This window comes from Vigna umbellata, chromosome 1, assembly GCF_029865625.1.
Source record: "Vigna umbellata cultivar VRB3 chromosome 1, Vumbellata_1.0, whole genome shotgun sequence".
Taxonomy (NCBI): Eukaryota; Viridiplantae; Streptophyta; class Magnoliopsida; order Fabales; family Fabaceae; genus Vigna; species Vigna umbellata.
Window position 1 is genome coordinate 9,457,108 of NC_142165.1, and position 20,186 is coordinate 9,477,293.

At 31.7% G+C, this 20,186-nt stretch overlaps 1 protein-coding gene across 1 annotated transcript; it reads right to left on the minus strand.

Annotated features, from left to right (window-relative positions):
• Positions 1–12,107: 12,107 nt before the first annotated feature.
• On the minus strand, positions 12,108–12,898 carry LOC148204543 (uncharacterized). The gene is made up of 3 exons (XM_088113835.1): positions 12,699–12,898; positions 12,363–12,530; positions 12,108–12,250 (listed from the first exon to the last, which is right to left on the minus strand). Exons 1-3 carry the CDS (start codon positions 12,853–12,855, stop codon positions 12,210–12,212), a joined length of 366 nt encoding a protein of 121 aa, XP_087969961.1. The 5' UTR covers positions 12,856–12,898; the 3' UTR covers positions 12,108–12,209.
• Positions 12,899–20,186: the final 7,288 nt, after the last annotated feature.

Consider the following 20,186-nt stretch of genomic DNA (forward strand, 5'->3'; position numbering starts at 1 on the left):
ATGTTTTGAGGAAAATATATACCAATTTATAGAAGAAAAATACAATATAATGAATTTAATATTCTCTAGTCCATGATCTTAGTCATTCTTTTTTAGTAAATTTGTTCAAGATATTTTAAAATTCCAATAGACTTAATTGTTTATTTTTCCTTTTATGTCTCTATTATATAATTAATTCTTTCTTAAGATTCCACCTAAGAAAGAAACTATTTAATATTAGACTTAGTTTGCCAAATGCAATGCATAAATGTACCATGTCTTACCCGTGAAAAATAGTTGCAACACCAAATTTACATTGCATTTATACCCAAGTCTGTCAACTGCACGTCACCTTTCTTCGTGACAATCTGCCAAAACATGTATTAAATTCAAAGTAAGGGACTTCCATTTTAACAAATCAATATCAACATATACAAGAACAATTAAAAATAAGACAGCAAAACCAGAACCAATGTATTAATTTGAGAGAATATATTTAAGGCAGTAACTAAATGAAATTGGATTAATTTAAATCGCTGAATTTTAGTTATTTTTTTAAGGAATTTAAAAATAAAATAAATGAAATTAAGAATAAAATTTGTGGTGATTAATAAATTAAAATATAAAGTTACTATTCTACAATTGTAATTACAATAATAATATTATTATTGATATTATTATTATTATTATTATATTTACGGAATTGGTTTTTCCTCCGTTACCAATCACGAATTTCTTTCGGTTTTTCTTCCATTACCAATCACGAATTTCTTTCTACCAATAACTAGTTTAACTATCACTTAGTTTCATCAGTAACAGAGATATGATGATATGATGGTAAAATAATTATTTATTTTTGTACATCTTTGCAGTTTTTGAAAGATAAGATTTTGATTGATATCTTGGAAATCCGTATTCGAACACAAATGAAATTTAATATCCGTCGTTCCAAATCTGTATTGGAACACAAATGAATTAAATATTTTAAATCGTAGAAAAACACATCTGTTTCTTCTTATTTTTATTGATTTAAATCTTTTGGATGATACTTATATTTGTTGAAAATTTTAAAGTTTGATCTTTTTGTTCAAAACAATGTTAATTGGTAGAGTTTTCTGGATTGACTTGAGTTTCTAGGATATATTATACGAGTTAGGATTTTTAAACATGATGGAGATTGTAGTTTATGGTTCCTGGGTTTTGTTACAGGTTCGATTAGGTCGTGAAAATGGTGGAAGACAAGAGAGCAGCTTGTGGTGTGATGGGATTTCGCGTTGTTAGTGCATGGAGATCGTGAGATTGACATTTGGGGTTTTGTCACGGTTAATGGCATGATGATGAGTTTAATGTGCTGGAGGGGTAAGAGGAACATGCGATAAGGCTTCGCGATGGTTTTCATGGTGGCGTAGGGTTGGACGAAGATGAAGATGGCGAGGGTGCGACAAGGAGCTTGAACGTCGCTAACGATGGCAGATTTCACGATTTTGAAGGCTGGTGTGGTTTAGGGTTCTCTCGTGTAAGTGATTTATGGTTTAGTGATGATTCTCCGTGCAATGTTGTTGGGCAGCCTTTGAAATTTTCATATTCTCTCGTGTTCGTCTTTTCTCCGATTCGCATATTGTTCGTCTCATGTTCGAATTCAAAATCCCTAATCTCAACTAAATAAAATCCATCTTTTGAAATTCCTATTTTTTTAAACCCTATTCAGTTCACAGGTCTATAATCTCAACTTAACAAAATCTCTAATTTATTTTTTAATTACATTGACCAATTACATAACACCACGTCAAAAACTAATAAATCATCTTAATTTAAATATGAATTTCAATTAATAAAAACATTCCTATTAGTATATTTATTGTACAACACGTTAGCATGACCCTGTTTTTTATAGGTCTTAATTATTATGATTTTACAAAATTTAGGACTTAGAAACTGTTTTAAACACATGCTAACAAAAAAAACATATAGGTTTGTATCTTTCTCCTTAAATTTCTAAATGATGAATCAAACATTGTTTTCAAAAATAATATTAAATAAAAAGTATAAAAATAAATTTTTCTTAAAAAAAAAAAATAATAATCATATATTTATTTGTTTCCTTTAGTCTTATTACTTATTTTTACTTCTTATACCTGCATTTCACTGTACACCTTGCACATATATTGATTTTATTTGACTTTAATTTTCTATTTTGGATCTTTATTTTATTTTTAAATACTTGTTCTTAAACTTTCACTCAACTTGCTTTTTAACACCCAATTTTCCAGCACTTATTTTTTTCCCTAAATAACAAAAAATATAAAATATAAAAGAAATGAAAAATATTTTGCGCTTTCTTTTCAAAGGCATGAATCTTAGTGTGTACGTTGTTGTATTACTTAATAACTTTCTTTTCTAAATAATTAAAATATATTTTTAAATACATGAGTACTCGTGTTTTTTATAATACATTACATTTTTTTTTTCAGGAAACGCGTGCATGTGTTTTCTTTAATCTATATATTTACACCTACATGATATTCTTTTGTTGTTGGTGTTACTATTTCTTTTTCAAATTTATCTTTTAAATAAAAGCCTTTTGAATTATAATAACTATTTTTTTTTTGTTTTAGTGACAATTTCTTTAAATTTAACCGATTTCTTTTTAATTTGATCATTTTTTAAACTTAATTAATTTTTAAGTATTCATTTACCTACTAAAATAAATAATTCTATTTCCAATAAGGTTATCAAATTATTTATATTTATTTTTATAATAATAATAATAAATTAATAATTTTATTATAAAAAGATGAACACATGTTTTCACTCGTCTATATCTATTTAGTAGTTATTTTAAACACAAACAAATAAATTTAATTATTTTTCAATTTAAAGCATTTAATTACATTTTATCTTTATAAATTACTAATTTTTTAAATTCATTTATTTTTCTAAAATTAAATTAAATATCTAGAATATAAAAGAGACTAATATGACATCCTTACTTTTTAAATAGTTATATTATTATTGTATAGTATGATTAAAGATATTTATTGGATAAAATATCTGATTAAAGATATTTTAAGCGGTTAAGATATTTATGAGTGACTAACCAAATTTACACGTAAGGTTATTTGACTTATGAAACACTTATAAATATGACAGGGCCAAAGGCCACTAGGTTCCACTTAGTTATACAGACACTAGATAATATTCTATAGTGATAATAAAATCACTTTCTTAGCTGAGGCTTCATAACTCATGCCTGACTTGAACGACTTCTAGAAAGATGAGCGAACGACAACAATTGAGGAGAAGCGAGCATCCCAGACATCTAGAAGCAACAAAGATACATCAGCAAGGTACGTATCTCAGTCCCACAAAATATCTATCGAAACAATTATAGAAACAAGAGTTAAAGAACATTGTGTTTTTATTCTTATGATTAAATACATATAAAAATACATGTTTCATATTTCATATAGATGTACATATATAAAACATGTTTCATATTTCATCTAGATGTAGTTGAACAATGAAAAATAAATCATAACTAAGTAAAAGGAAAAAAAATAAGATAAGAAATAATAATAATTAGACAATATATTATACATACAAATGTATAAATTAAATATATTTGTAGTATTTGGACTTTGATACGATATTGAAATTTGTCTTTCTCTAAAACTTTAATACATTTTGGAACCAAAATTTGAAAAATAAATAAATATAATTACTTTAATTTTTTTATGTGTTAAATGCGTTTCATGGAGTCTTCTACAATGTTTGACACGTTTTCACTTTAAAGTCAACTTAACAAGCATTTATTAAAGCAATATTTTTTTAAAAGGAAACTTCTACTGAGAGAAGAAGATAATGAGACGACGGAAAAAGAAAGAAGATTTGAAAATAAGAAAGAGAAAAAGACCAATATCATCCATGGGATCGTTTACGGCCCTCCTCACCTTCAACCTCCTTTTTAAGGATATTTCATGGATGTTTATTAATTTTCCTTTTCGAAAGTCTTTCACGATGTTGAAGTTGCCCTCTTATGGCAAAATATAGTAGAAGAAGACAGTTTGAGCGAGAGGCTTGTTGAAGTGGTCCTTACATTGAGTGAGGAACGCTTCTTTGACCCCATCCACTTCGAACACTCGTCTCCTTTACCAACCCAACCTTTTGCTGGATGAATTTAGTATTATGTGTCATGTGCTCTTCCATCACCTTTTTCATCTTTTGACAATCTAGAGTTAGTTTGTCATTTTTTCTTTTAAGCTTGCGGTCGCATGGTTTCACGTTTCTTAGTCGCATGGGTCTTTGGTAGTCGGGTGGTCTCATCCTCTTATTTCTTTTGCATAGTCGAATTGAGCAGTGATCATCTCCTGTAGCTTTGTGTTCAACTTAGAATTAACTTTTAAGGTTGTGTCCAAGTCAGACTGGTTGATGGAGTGTTCACAATTGGACCGTAATTAGACCGACTTTAATTAAAAATTGATTCTAAAACATATAAATATATGTTTGAGGTAAGAGGTAGGTGATTTGTATTTACCATTCTATTAATATCTAAACTCTCAATGTTCGACTGACTTTGACATCATAATATCTTTTGTAAGTATCTTTCAATAAGTTTGGAAGCAGTTTGGGCGAGCGGTTGTGATAAGACTCAAACTTCAATACAACTTTAGAAACCTACACAACTCATCAGATTTTGGACCGCTTGGAAATTGCATTTTGTATCGTAGGATATTTATTGGATAATATTTATTAGATAAAATATCTTAGATATTTTGAGCAGTTAAGATATTTATGAGTAACTAACCAGATTTTTAGGTAAGGTTATTTTTATTGGCCTATAAATACAATGACAGGGCAAAAATCCAAGGACGTTCCCTCTACGTTCTAGAGACTTTAGATAATATTCTACAGTGATAAAAAAAATCACTTTCTTGAGAGCTGAGACTCTATAACTCACGCCTGACTTGAGCGTCGGAGTGTCTTCGCAGGTACCTCCCCCTCTGCTGGTGAAAGTGGACGAGCGGTATGAACGGAAGAAAAGACAAGCAAGCAACACATCAAAGGACCAGTGAGCGACATAGACATCCGGAAGCAAGGAAGACACGTTGGCAAGGTATGTTCATCGGTCCCACAAAATATAGACTGAAACATTTTGGCGCCCACCGTGGGGCCGAGCGGCATCCCGCTGAAACCGCAAGGAACCAAGACGAACGTTCGATCTCGACATTGCTACTTCAAATCAACACTAGGAACTTTCAGCAAAGCAAAAGCAACACTTTGGATCATCATCTCTACTTAAAATATCATCAAGATAAGTATTTTTGAAATATGAATATTTTATATGAAAATAAAATACATAAAAATATGTATTCCTTATAGTATTAGTTCTACAACAGAACGATGGAAAAATTTAAATATCTAATTGACAGTTGCAACAATTATTTTATATATATATACCGATACGGTATGTAACATAGTAAATATTATATATTGTTACAATTTTTATTTGAGAGTGGCCTGAAAGAATGTAAATTTTCTCTTTCAATAACGACTTTTATTTATCATGTATTATATGTTATATATAATATAATATGTAACTAATATCGGTGCAAATCAAAATATATTGTAACTGAAGCATTTATGTTATTTAATAGTTATATAATATAATATATAACTATCGGTGCAATTCACAAGGGGCGGGAGCCCTGCCTCAATTCAATAACAATGCGAAGCAGATTTTCATCAGCTTAGTTTGTAGGTCCTTCATCAAAGAAAGGCTGGAAAAGGGTCTTCAAAATATTGTTTTACATGGCGAGATATTGTCATCCAAGTCATTATTAAGTCTATGGAAGCAACCATCTCTAAATCAGGATGCTTTTTCCTTTAGCATAAACTGAAACAGCGTCTTTGATCTCTCCGATGCCATTAAAGCTGCCATGGAGAAAGGCAAAGCCCACACTGCTATTAATAATAACATAAGCCATCGTCTCTCAATCAGAGATCGGTAAAACAGATCCGCAAGCCTCACTTTAGAAGAGGATCACAAAAACGAAATCGCTTGGAGACAGCAAAAGTTTCAGGGTTGGTCCAAGTTCCATCTTTCGATGCTAATATTTTTTATCAATTTTTGATTCTTTTGATTCCAGGGTTGGCCCAAGAAGAGGCGTTAACAAAGCAGAATAGGCGGAACTTTATCAGTGGACTTGTCTCAAGGAGAAAATCAGTTCCTTTCGAAAGAATTCTATTTCGTGCTATTAGGGGAAACATGTTTCTCGAACAACCTTCATAAGGTTCTGGACTCCAAGTGTTACCAAAGACCTAGTATGGTATCATCCAGATCCATCTCTAAGGCGAAAAACTCGTTGACAGTAAAAAGCTCCTTTGCGACTCGCTCCAACCGGACACCCTCCAGGGGAACCTTTATGTGACGCAAGCGCCATCTTCCTCGTCGATGCTGTTAACCACGCCCTCCAACCACACTAACCCGAACAGTCAAGGAAGAAGAAAGACAACCCCTCTGGCACATCATGATGCCCAATTCGGTATTATTCTAAGAAAAAGAAAAAGGGTCCTGGTACCTTAACGGTTTCGAGGGCAATTCCAAACTCCGATCACCACTGCTCAGTTACCAGCATCATCAACAACTCAGCATCAGCAAGTGGAGGACTCTCTGGACAGACGATAACTCATTTGTTACGAAGACTTTTATGTCCTCCTCCGACCTCTCCTCCATAGTTGCCTCCGAGTCAAGCCTCGCGGTGGCCGTGCGGCTCTCTGCTGCGATCCCGACGAGGTCCCCCGCTGCGGTGCATGCGACCTCTCCTTTCCTTCCGCCACCGTCACCAGCATCCTGACCTTCGATGGCTCGTCCGTGTCTTCTTGTACAGCTAGGAGAATACGCTCATCAAAACCTCCTTCAATCTAATCTCACCCACCGATGACCCCTTAGCCATCACAATGCCTCAAAGATACAACACAACGATCTACCTCCACGGGACCACCGATCTGGTAATTGTGTGCCCTCCTCCATGGGCACCTCGTACATGCTTCATCCGTTGCGACGGTCCGCGCCCTCGAGAAAAGCGTCGACAAGCGCCATCGCGAGCCTAGAACCTCACCACTCACAACCAGCGCCTCGCTGGCATCCGCTTGGCCCTAAAACAGACCTCGTTGCCACTCAGGACGAGCTCTGCAACGACCGCCGAATGCGACAACGAAGTACCCGGATCCTTGCCGCACGCATCCTTCACTTCGCCAAAGAGCTCGTTGGAGAGGAAACTTTTGTGAATTATGGATTGGACATCTAATTGATATTTCTGGGTCATCTACTCTTGTTAGGAAAGAAGCTTAACAACTCTCTTACTAATAGAGACCACATCAGGCTCCCCTTTGGACAGATAATTTCGTCAAAAGCCTCATCAAAATTTGGGAAATAACAATTCTCAAAATTTGCCACTGTTATCCACATTGGACACCTCAACTCTTGTTTAGCTAGCGTCTTCCCCAAGTGCTGATAATTCATATGGTCGTCATTAACATCTTCTATTGTTCTTTTATGCAGGTCACATGATTCATTATCGGAAAACATGAGAAATATAATTGCAAAAGTTCTGTTGTTACACCCGTTCAATAATCACATCTTGCATACAAATACGGATTCCAAAGAATCGATCGTGCTGAAGCACTCAAAACCGGATAAACACTCCCAGACCTGGTAGATGTTCGCCCTAGAACACCCAGCTTATTGCGTATAGGAATACACTTCCTTTGGTAGATGTTCGCCCTAGAACACCCAGCTTATTGCGTATAGGAATACCCTTCCTTTGGTAGATGTTCGCCCTAGAACACCCAGGCGCATCGAATAAAGATATACACTTCCTCTGGTAGATGTTTGCCCTAGAACACCCAGAACATTAAACCTAGGGGGCCATCCCTTAGTCTAGGTTACGTTCGCCCAAGAACACCTAGCGCACGCAAACATAAAGTTAGTCTACCTATTATGGAACCTGGCAGGTACTCGGTCCTTCGGCCTCACGCTTGGCCATCTATGACCTCAAGCGTTCCATCATTTGGCCGTTTGGCCTCACATGCTTTCAGTCCTTCGACCTCAACAGTTCGGTCATCCATGGCTTCCAGTGTTCAAGCATTTGGTCGTTCGGCCTCGCAGGTTTTCGGTCCTTCGACCTCAACCGCTCGGCTATCCATGGCCTCAAGTGTTCAAGAATTCGACTGTTCGGCCTCAAAGGTATTCGCCCTTTGACTTCAACCGCTCGACCATCCATGGCCTCAAGTGTTCAAGCATTCGGCCGTTCGGCCTCAAAGGTATTCGCCCTTTGGCTTCAACCGCTCGACCATTCATGGCCACGAGCGCTCGGCCATTCGACCCCACTGATGCTCGGCCATTCGGCCTTAACCGTTCGGCCATTCGATCTCACTGACGTTCGGTCGCTTGGCCTCAACCTTTCACCCTCAAAGGTATTCGCCCGTTGGTTTCAACCGCTCGACCATCCATTCGGCTGTTCGACCCCACTGATGTTCGGCCATCCGGCCTCAATGACGTTCGTCCTCTTGGCTTCAATCGTTCGGCCATTAGGTCTCACGGACGTTCGGTCACTTGTCCTCAACCCTTCGGCCTCAATTGTTCAGCTTTCCGTGGCCTCGAGCGTCCAACATTCTGCCTCATTGACGCTCGGCCATCCGTGGCCTCAAGCGTTCCAGCATTCTGACTCATTGATGTTCGGCCTCTAACGCTCGGTTATACATGGCCTCATGTGTTCAAACGTTCAACCGTTCGGCCTTTTGCGGCCTCAAGCTTTACAACTTTTAGCCATTCGGCCTCACATTTTGGTCCTTTGACCTCCACCGCTCAGTCATCCTTGGCCTCATGTGTTAAAACGCTCAGCATAGGGCAAAAAGAAAACCCATAAAACCCGCCGTTCAGTCCACAGATGAGCAACGACCGGAAACACGCTCCCTAACACAGCGAATACAGCTTCCCTCAAACTCATAAGTCCTATAGTTACCACGTCCATAAAACAGAATGGTTAACTCGGACTTGGGGGGCATGTATCGTAGGATATTTATTGGATAATATTTATTAGATAAAATATCTTAGATATTTTGAGCAGTTAAGATATTTATGAGTAACTAACCAGATTTTTAGGTAAGGTTATTTTTATTGGCCTATAAATACAATGACAGGGCAAAAATCCAAGGACGTTCCCTCTACGTTCTAGAGACTCTAGATAATATTCTAGAGTGATAAAAAAATCACTTTCTTGAGAGCTGAGACTCTATAACTCACGCCTGACTTGAGCGTCGGAGTGTCTTCGCAGGTACCTACCCCTCTGCTGGTGAAAGTGGACGAGCGGTATGAACGGAAGAAAAGACAAGCAAGCAACACATCAAAGGACCAACGAGCGACATAGACATCCGGAAGCAAGAAAGACACGTTGGCAAGGTATGTTCATCGGTCCCACAAAATATAGACTGAAACACATTTGATTGGAATGATGTAGGGTGCCTGAATTGTAGAAAGCAACCACCCTTTACTCTGACTTCTCTTCACACAGATGTTGGGAGCATCAAAATTTAAAAAAGAAGAGCAACTAAGAAAGGAAGGAGGGTTGGAGTGTCGTTGAGACTGACGAAGCTTCTGGCAGCAGCAAGTGTCACCATGACGGTACTTACAGACCGAGAAACACGTGACGTCGAGACCATGGAGCTTGAGGGAGTGGCTCGTGTGTTTGTGGAAGATGAGAACGGAGAATGAGATATTAGGTTATCTGGTTTCAATAAGAAGACTGGGTTGACCATCCTATTTTACCTCATATACTCTTATTTTAATATTTAATCTTGCACCTCTTCGTTTTCATTCATTTATTATTTTCATGGACCTGTTTTATTTTCATTTCCTCGTATATTTTTTAATCTAGCACTCCCATATGTTTTCTTTTGTTTTCACACCTTATTCCACATAGTCCACACTACAAATCTATTTATTTGTTTCGTTTGGGCTTATTACTTATTTTTACTTCTTACACCTACATATTTCACTTCACACCTTGCACATATATTGATTTTATTTGACTTTTATTTTCTATTTTGGATCTTTATTTTATTTTTAAAAACTTGTTCTCAAACTTTTACTCAACTTTCTTTTTAGCATCCAATTTTCCAACACCTACCTTTTTCCTTAAATAATAATGAAAGAATAAATATTATTTGATTTCTTTTAGAGATATAAGTACTAGTGTAATAATTTGCATCGTTGTAGTACTTAATAACTTTTTTTTCTAAATAATTAAAATATGTTTTTAAAGATATGAGTACTCGTATTTCTACTCACATCATTCTAGGATTTAATACATTTCATTTTTCTTGATTAAAATATGTTTCAAAAAGTAAAATTATTTATGTAATCGTCTACATTGTCTTAGTATTTAACACCTTTATTTTTTTCAACCATGCCAAAAATTAAAAAAAAATTCAAAAACTAAAAACATTAACATTTTCCATTAGAGCTACATTGAAGTTATGTCAGTCGTTATCAGGTTTACTTCTAAAAAAATCAAATCATTTTTTAAATAGTTTGAAGAGATACATAATCCTGATTTCTCATTTTGAATGAGAATAAGTATGAGTAAGGTTAATTCTTGTCAGACCCAAAAACAATTATTTCTTTAGATTTTCATGAAAAATTAAACATTTTTTAAAATCATATGATCTCTGTAAATTTTGTTTGGATAAACTTAAATTTTAAGGTTTTATTAATAATTTTGTTTAAATCTTATTTTATTAGTTTTGGGTCTAGTAATATTTAGTTTGATTTGATAGAGATAAAATAGGGATGGGTAGTTATGATTTTCTGTTTATCTAGGTAAAATATTATTTTATGATAGAATAAGCAGATTTTATTTTGAAGACAATTGATATTTTATTTTCAGATTTTATTTTTATTTTCGTAATATTTTAAGTATCACGACTATTTAAAGCCCTTCAATTATCAATGAATAACAAGACTCAATTTTAGAAAAATATCTGAGTGTGTATCATGAGATTTTCCCAACAAATTTAATTAAAGGTACTGCCTTCAGACAAGCGTAATAGGGTGTTGATTCCTTCCTTATGCGCAACTGAATCTTGAACCCAAAATTCGGATTACATAGACAATGTCTTCTTTCATAGTTTTTCCAGAATAAGCTATGATGATGACTCCAAAACCTCTTTATAAACTCATTACTTTATGATTCAGCGTCTCATTGCAAGTTAGGTTGTGACAATCACATATCGCCCGAGACAGAGGGACAAAGTTTCCAATCAAATCAAGATTCAATCATGAGGATTAAGTGTTGAGTTGTAACTTAAAGAAGAGGAGAAATCCACCATGTTTTAATGACTTAAACAAGTAAGATGTTTCTTATAGATATTGTAGAGGTATAATTTGGTGTATTGTCACAGTTTAATCATTATCTTCTTCCTCGTGGTGATTGGGGTTGTTAATTGTATTAATCATGACAATGAGTTTGTGTTGTGAATGAGATTAAGATTGAGTTTTATCTAGTCCACAGTGAACATTAATTTGTTTCGGTATAAGATTAAGAGCTTTAATCCATAAACAAAATATATTGAGATCTCTCTTATCTCAAAGTAAATAATACTAAAACAAAAATATACCGTGCGAGTTAATACTTTTTATAGATAAAATAGTAACAAATCCGTTTTATTTTCTAAAAATAATAGAGTATTTGAGTTATATATTAACAAAATATAAAAATGACAAAGATAATAACAAATTGGTAAAGAGATAATAGCTACTTATCTAGTCTTTTGTATCACTACATATAATATTTTCTTATTTTTAATAAAATTTAAACAAAATATATAACGAATTTAGACCTAATTTTTGAATTCCGACTTTTGAATATCTTATTCCATCTTTAAGATAAAAAAGTAAAATGACAAATTATTATTCTATTGTAAAAAAACGTTAATATTTCATTAAATGGAATATTTATATTTTAAATGATCGATGTGTTTTTTATTTTATATTTAACATTTTATAAAAATGCAAGGAAAATAAGAGAGCAAATATTTATGGAGAAATAAAGAAGAAAAAATAAGCACAATTCATATTTATTTGTGTATTATACTTATGTAATATTATTTCTAACAACCTTATTTTTCTATATTATTTCAAAAGTTATATCTTGACATGACATTTTTGGTAATCAGCAGTTCACCGCAGCTGTTAGAACAATACGATCAGCACCTGATACACAAAAGTAAATTATTAAAAAGATGGAAAAATATAACAAAATGTAATCTTAAATAATACATATAAATGATTAAAATAAAGAATAATATTGTAAGAAAGTGAATACCTGTATTAGATTTGGTCACACTGCAACTATTAACGCATTCATTGTGAACATTGCGATGAGAATTATCACAGTCAGGCTTGCATCGATTATAACAGTCGTCACCTTTTAGTATACATTTAAAGAAACAAAATACACTACAATTTTTGTCAATAGTAACCTCCTTAGCTCCTGTACAACCCAACATAAGAAAATAGCAGATTGAATAAAATAAAATGAAATCTAAATTAATAATTAAAAAAATACATTAAATAAACTCCTTATAGAAAAGAAGTTATTAAACCTAAATTAAATATTTATAATAAATAAAATAAATTAATGTGATAAGAAATTGAATACCTGTATTAGTAGAAGGAATTTTGGCCGCAATACAAGTATTAAAACAATTATCGTAGACAGGAACATATTTTCCAGCACATGATTTTTGTTCAGGTGTAATGTGAATGGCCTGTGTGCAACCCAAGATAACCATCATCATAACTACAATTATCTTCATCCTTTTCTCTTTATCTCTAAAACCACCTTAGAATTTTCTATAGATTTTTAAAATCTGGTTATATGTTTCAAGGAAAATATGTACCAATTTATAGAAAAAAAATACAATATAATGAATTTAAATATTCTCTAGTCCATGATCTTAGTCACTCTTTTTTAGTAAATTTGTTCAAGATATTTTAAAATTCCAATAGATTTAATTTTTTTTTCCTTTTATTATACAATTATTTGTGTTATTATTAAAAATAGAAAGAATTTAATTAAAAATTAATAATTAATGAATTATTCTAGTGATTGGACTCTTTATCTTGTCAGTGTATTGGTAGAACTCATAAGTTATTTCCTTTTAATTGTCATATTTTTAAAAATCACGTGGTGTATTACAATTAATTAATTAGAAAAGTATCTATTAACAAGAGCCAAAATATTATATTAGTAAAAACAAAACTGATAAGTTAATTAAATTTATTGGTATGTGTAATTAAAAAAATGTTTTAATAGTGATGGCGGTCAACAGAACTTTTAGTAACATTAAATTAAAAGTTTCTACATAAACTAGTTAATAATTATTTTTTTATCATGAAATAATTTTTCATTTTTTATTTAATGAGTACAATTTTTAGTAAACATTAAAAGTATCAATATAAATTAATTAAGAATTATTTATTATCACTTGTTAATTTTATATTGTTTATTTAATGAGTTATTAAAATTTTACAACACAAGAAATGCATATTTAAATGTCTTAAAATAGGCTATTTAAAAATCTAATGAAACATCAACAATACAATAATATTAAGGCATCCTAATTTTATGTCGTGTATAAAATAATTCTAAATAACAGTTACGGAATGAAATTAAATAATAAAAATTTTAAATAATTTTAAAGAAAGAATACAGAAACAATCATATAAAATTATAGTGCTTTTTGTATTGATATAATAAAACATAATCAATCTCCTTTACAAATTTATACTATTTTTCATTTTTCATTTTGGGTTGCACATTTATTTTGCTGTAGAGCTATATCATATTCTATTGAACTAGAGGCATTTTGTCGCCGTTACGAAAGATTGCAGTATCAAAATATCTGCATTTGTTGATGGAGAAGGATAGGTGTCATGTTGTGCTCACACAAAAAATCATTAATTTATTTCAAAGAATATGAAATACTGATAGAACAAAATTAAGAGTACACAAGAGAAACTTAGTACAATCATAACTTACATGTATCTAATGTATATAGTCTTTTCCGCTCCAATGGATGATAAAGACCACTTTTATTTTCTTGTAAATTTATTTTGTTGCATTTATTTGTATATTCGTTAATCTAAATGAATTGTTAATCATGCAATTAATTAGTGTTACACGAGTCTCTTGAAAAATAATACTTGGTCTTACCATTTTATATTATTTGAACAATTCAGTATATTTGTCGAGGTCCTGACATGGAGCACTAGTTTCATACACGTTGATATTTGGGGACATTCCCCACTCCTGCATGGGCATATTTAACTTTTTAACTATTATCTCATGTAAAATAAATTTGAAACTACATGTTATTTGCTTCATTGGTTGAAAATCAATTTGAGCCCAAAGTCAAAAGTGATTCAAAGTGACAATTGTATGAGTTTAACAAATCTAATTTTTAATCTAAGGGTATAATTCATCAAACAACCTCTGTTGAAACCCAAAACAAAATGGGATAGTAGGAGGAGATATCAACACATTTTGAGTGTTATTAAGTCTTTGTTATTTCAATTCAAACCATCTAATCAATTATGGTCATATGATTTGTACATGTTATTTTTCTAATCAATAATATCCTACACCTTTTCTTAATAACTCCATTGTATAAAAACTATACAATAAACTGTGATTTTCAATCTATCAGAATATTTGGTTGCTTATGCTTTGCTCATACTAAAAGGACAAAGTTCGATTCTCGTACTAGGGCAAGAATATGTTATTTTTTATCTATAAAGCCATGATATCAAAGTTTCCCTCAGTGTGAGTTTTACGAAGATGTTTTTCCTAGCTGTCACAATATTGACAACATGTTAATGATCAAATATGTTTGTGTGCAAGATATAGAATATGAAAATTTTGATCCACAAAATATTGATATTATTAATTATTACTCCGGATGAATTATGCACTAATAATATATATATATATATATATATATATATATATATATATATATATATATATATATAAACACTTCTTTTTTGGATAATACAATGTCTTCTGATCATAATCAATTAACTCAATCTTCTCCACATGTTCGGCTTGACTCTTCAGAGGTACTTTTGATCATATCTCTGATAATACTAATGTAGATGAAATTAATCATGAACCTCTTTTTCTTGATCCTACCCTTGATAATACTAATGAAACTGATCATAACATTGATTCTTGTTTGCGTGAGACTACCAACACATCAAACACTGAGTCTACTACTATTCAATATAATATTCCACCCTGTTCTAACCGTGGTCAACCTCCAGCTAAATATGGACTAGACCACCAAGCCAAAGTTAAATATCCTATTAGTAAATATGTGTCATCTCACAGATTATCCCAATCATATGCATCATTTGTATCTCAATTATCTTCAATTTCTATTCCTAGTAATATACAGGAAGCTTTGGCATATCCTAGATAGACCAAAGCAATGATTGATGAGATGACAACTTTAGAAAGAAACAACACTTGGGATCTTGTGTGCTTACCAAGAGGGAAGAAAACTGTGGGTAACAAATGAGTATTTACAATTAAGCATAAAGCTGATGGAACTATTGAGAGGTATAAAGCATGACTTGTGGCTAAAGGTTACACTCAATCTTATGGTGCAGATTACCAAGAAACGTTCGCACTAGTAGTCAAGCTCAACACTGTGAGAATATTTTTGTTGCCAACAGCAAACCAAGATTGGCCTCTTCTACAATTCAATGTGAAAAATGCTTTCCTACATGGAGAAATTTTAGAAGAAATTTATATAGATTCTCCATCAGGTATGACAGATTCAATTGGAATAAAGGTTTGCAAATTAAAGAATGCTCTATATGGATTAAAACAATCCCCAAGAGCATGGTTTGGAAGGTTTATCAAGTCTATGAAGGCTTTTGGCTATAGAGTACGTAAATCTTATCACACCTCATTTTTTAATAGAGGAAAAGAAAAAATTACAACTTTGATTATATATGTAGATGACATGATTGTTACAGGAAATGACCAAAATGAGATTTCTAGTTTACAACAATACCTTTAGTTTACAACAATACCTTGCATTTGAATTTGAGATGAAACAACTTGGAAACCTCAAATATTTTTTCGGTATTGAAGTAACTAGATCAAAACATGATATTTTTCTATGCCAAAGAAAATATACTATTGACTTATTATCGGAAACTGGGTTGCTTGGGAGTAAACTAGTTGATAAGCCAATTGAACAAAATCATAAACTCTTTCAATGCTCAAATTCAGCAAGCATAGACTGAGGGAGATGCCAAAAACTAGTAGGAAAATTAATTTATTTATCCCATACAGATATTACCTATGCAGTGAATGTTGTTAGTCAATTTATGCATGACCCACGAAAGCTTCATATGGATGTGTTGAGAGGATTTTGTGATATTTGAAGTCCACTCCTAGAAAAGGAATTTTGTTCTCAAATCATGGAAACTTAAAGGTAAAAGGGTATACTGATGGAGATGGGCCAAGTTCAAAAGATTATAAAAGATCTACCTCTGGATACTTTACTTTTGTAGGAGGGAATCTTGTAACTTGAAGGAATAAAAAACAACCTATAGTAGCAAGTGCTGAAGCAAAATTCAGAGGCATGACATTAGTTGCACGTGAACTTTTGTGCATTAAAAATGTGCTATCAGATTTGGACTTTAAACCAAATGAAACTATGAGTTTGTATTGTGACAATACTTCGACTATAGCAATTGCTCACAATCATGTGCAACATGATAGATTAAAGCATGTGGAGATTGATAGATATTTCATCAAATAGAAAATTAAAGCTGAAATAATTTCCTTTTTCTTTGTAAGATCAGAATTGCAGTTGACTAATGTTCTCACCAAAGGAGTGTCAAACAAAGTGTTTAATGAGTCTCTCTTAAAGTTGGGAATGCATGATATTCCTGCATCAATTTGAGTGGAATGTTAAGATATGTCAAATATTTTGTTAACTATAATTTAGACATTTATTATAATTTGTGCAGATATCAGAAATGATAAAACCCTTATATATAAAGAAATATATATATATATATATATATATATATATATATATATATATATATATTACACAAATATCTAAAATAATACATCAAAATTATTTTTTAAATCTTTTTATAAATAGCACTTATATCTCACATTCTACTCAAAATAAATAGGAAAGCTCGTATATCTTACTAACACCCGACATTACTTACACGGTCAGCCACCTCAGCCAGTATGTTGCTGCTTAGCTAGTACGTTGTTGCTCCCACTAAGGATCATCTTCAAGTTGCTTTTCGAGGTACGTTATCTTAAAAAAGACTATCGTACAAGGCATTTTTCTTCTGCCAACAATGAGATTCATCTACAAGGATATAGTAATTCTGACTGGGCCGGTTGCATCGATATTCATTACCGGTTACATTATCTATCGATTCACCAGTTGAAAATCTAAGAAACAGACAACCGTTTTAAAAAGCTCATCGGAAGCCGATCGTACACACCTCATGTGAGATACAATGGCTAACTCATCTCTTGCAACACCTTCAGTTAGCAAGTTCTAATTTTTCTGTGTGACAATGCATCAACTATTAGGATCGCCACCAACCTTGTTTTTCGAACAAAACATGTAGAAATAGATCGTAACACTGTAAGAGAGAAAATTCAACATGGATTGATCAAGTTTCTCCCTCTTGAGCAACACACATTTGCATGAGTCTATGTCTTATGCACGTGCTTTAGTTTCTCTTTTCCTATATATATATATATATATATATATATATATATATATATATATATATATATATATATATATATATATATATATATATATATATATATATATATATATATATATGTATGTATATTTCTTGTGTCTTTAGTATTTTACTGATTCACTTGTAAAAACTTTTTCATCTAACACGTTCACAAAGGCATGAATATGGGTTTGATAATTTTTATTACCTTATGCTCTCAATTAGGTTTTTCATCTTTCTTACCCTTAGTGTCCCTATAAAATTTTCTTATTTTCTTCCCTTATATATCATTGATATTATTTTATTTTGGTTTTCTCATTTACCTTCAACTTTTATTCTGCTACCATTTTGTACCGTTATTTAGGCATTCGCTGTTTGTATGACTTTTCTTTGTTATACCCTTTAATATAAGGTTATTAAACTAAAAGTTACAATTTAAATGTACAAAATATAATTATACAAAATTTAATCCTACAAAATTTCATGATACATAATTTGATTGTACAACTATTTAAAATTACAAAATTTTAATAGTATAACCTTTCTTTTCAACATTATCCATAATTTTATCCTTTTACAATTAACATATTGTCAATTAATATTATAAGTAATTTCCATTAGTTATTAAATCATATTGAAATATCTTCTTAATTTATGTGTGATTTAATATTTAGGAGTTCTATCTAATAAACATTTACTCTTATGGGTGATGGATAATAATAACCAAATGTAAATGTATGTGAAACAAAAAATAACTTAAAAAACTTAGATATGACAAAAATACTTATGTTTCTGGGTATTTGTAAATAAAATTTGCAGTAGATAGTTGATATTCACAAATATTTATTATCTGTGAATAACGAGTATCAGGTATTTTAATATCCGCTTATAAATGTGTCAAATGCGAGTATTATATATTATTCATATTCGCGAGTTTGTTGGTTGAGTGATCAAGTGATTGGCGCTTGATGGGGGAATCTAGCCTCTTTCACCTAAGATATTAGTGTTTTAGTGGGTTGACATCGGTGTTTGAAGGAGGAAAGATGATTTTGGGAGTGCAAGAGAGTGAAGCTGGTGAATTCTACCTTAGCATGTCATTCCATACCATTTTTGACCTTTTCCCACTCCTAAGTGTCTCCAACAACCAAAGTTCACCCTTTATTCTTTGTAAATTTATCTTCTTGCACATAGTGTAGATTTATGTACTATTCTTTAGTCTAAATTAATTTTTAATCGTATAATTATTTAGTATTACATGATTCTCTTGGGAAACTTGAACTTACCATTTTATATTATTTGAACGATTCAATGAACTTACCGAAGAACGAACATATTCGTACAGGTAACGAACGGTTAACGGATAAATTTTTTTGTAACGAGTCAAATAGCTAATAAACATTATCCATATCTAATCCGACTCGACCTGTTGTCATCCCTAATTCAACTCGCTCTGTTGTCATCCCTAATTCAACTCGAACTGTTATCATCCCCAGTTCAACTTCTACCCTCAATTCAAGAAATTCATTTGAGATATTTGGAATTGCTTTAAAAGAAAAAAAAATGAAAAATATAAAGTTACATGCAATCATTATGGCAAAAAGTCTTAGTTTAAATTAATTATTATTATTTTTTACTTTTTTATAATTTTTTGTATCCAAACAAATACTCTGTATGTACATATTTTTTTATGATTTTAATATTTATTTGAAATCGATTACTTTCCTCTAAATTATAATCTCGAGAAAACCTCTAAATTATAACATTCTCTAATTTATAACATCAAGAAAAAAAGAAAAGCTGACTATTGTGGAAAGAGATGTTATTGACATGGCTGAAAATTTTATTTCAAAAAATACAGATCATTAAAAAAAATAACAATATACTCTACCAGAATTTAGGGTTTTATGAACAATTCTCTCCATAAGTGTTGCAACTAAGTGTTTAGTTTTTTAAAATAACTTTGAGTGAGTTAGTGGATAGATATACTATTTATATTCGGCTTGCTATTTTTAAGCTTAAATACTTCAATAGTTTGAAGGAGAAGAAAAAATAAAGACGAATATAGATATAATAACGTGAATGGCCTTGGGACTGTCATTTATGTAAATGTTCGTATCCACGTTTAATTTAAAAAATCATATATTTCTTATATTTGTATTCATATACTGTAAATGTGAAAACTCGTAAAAATAAAAAATATAGAAAAGTTCAAATAATATAAATAAAAACAAGTTTATTTATATTTTAAGATGAATTAAATGACAAATAAAAAAATTTTGACATCCTAAAATTATTTTAGTTACTAAAAAATTGTTTCCATATACATAAATTTTACATTAACAGT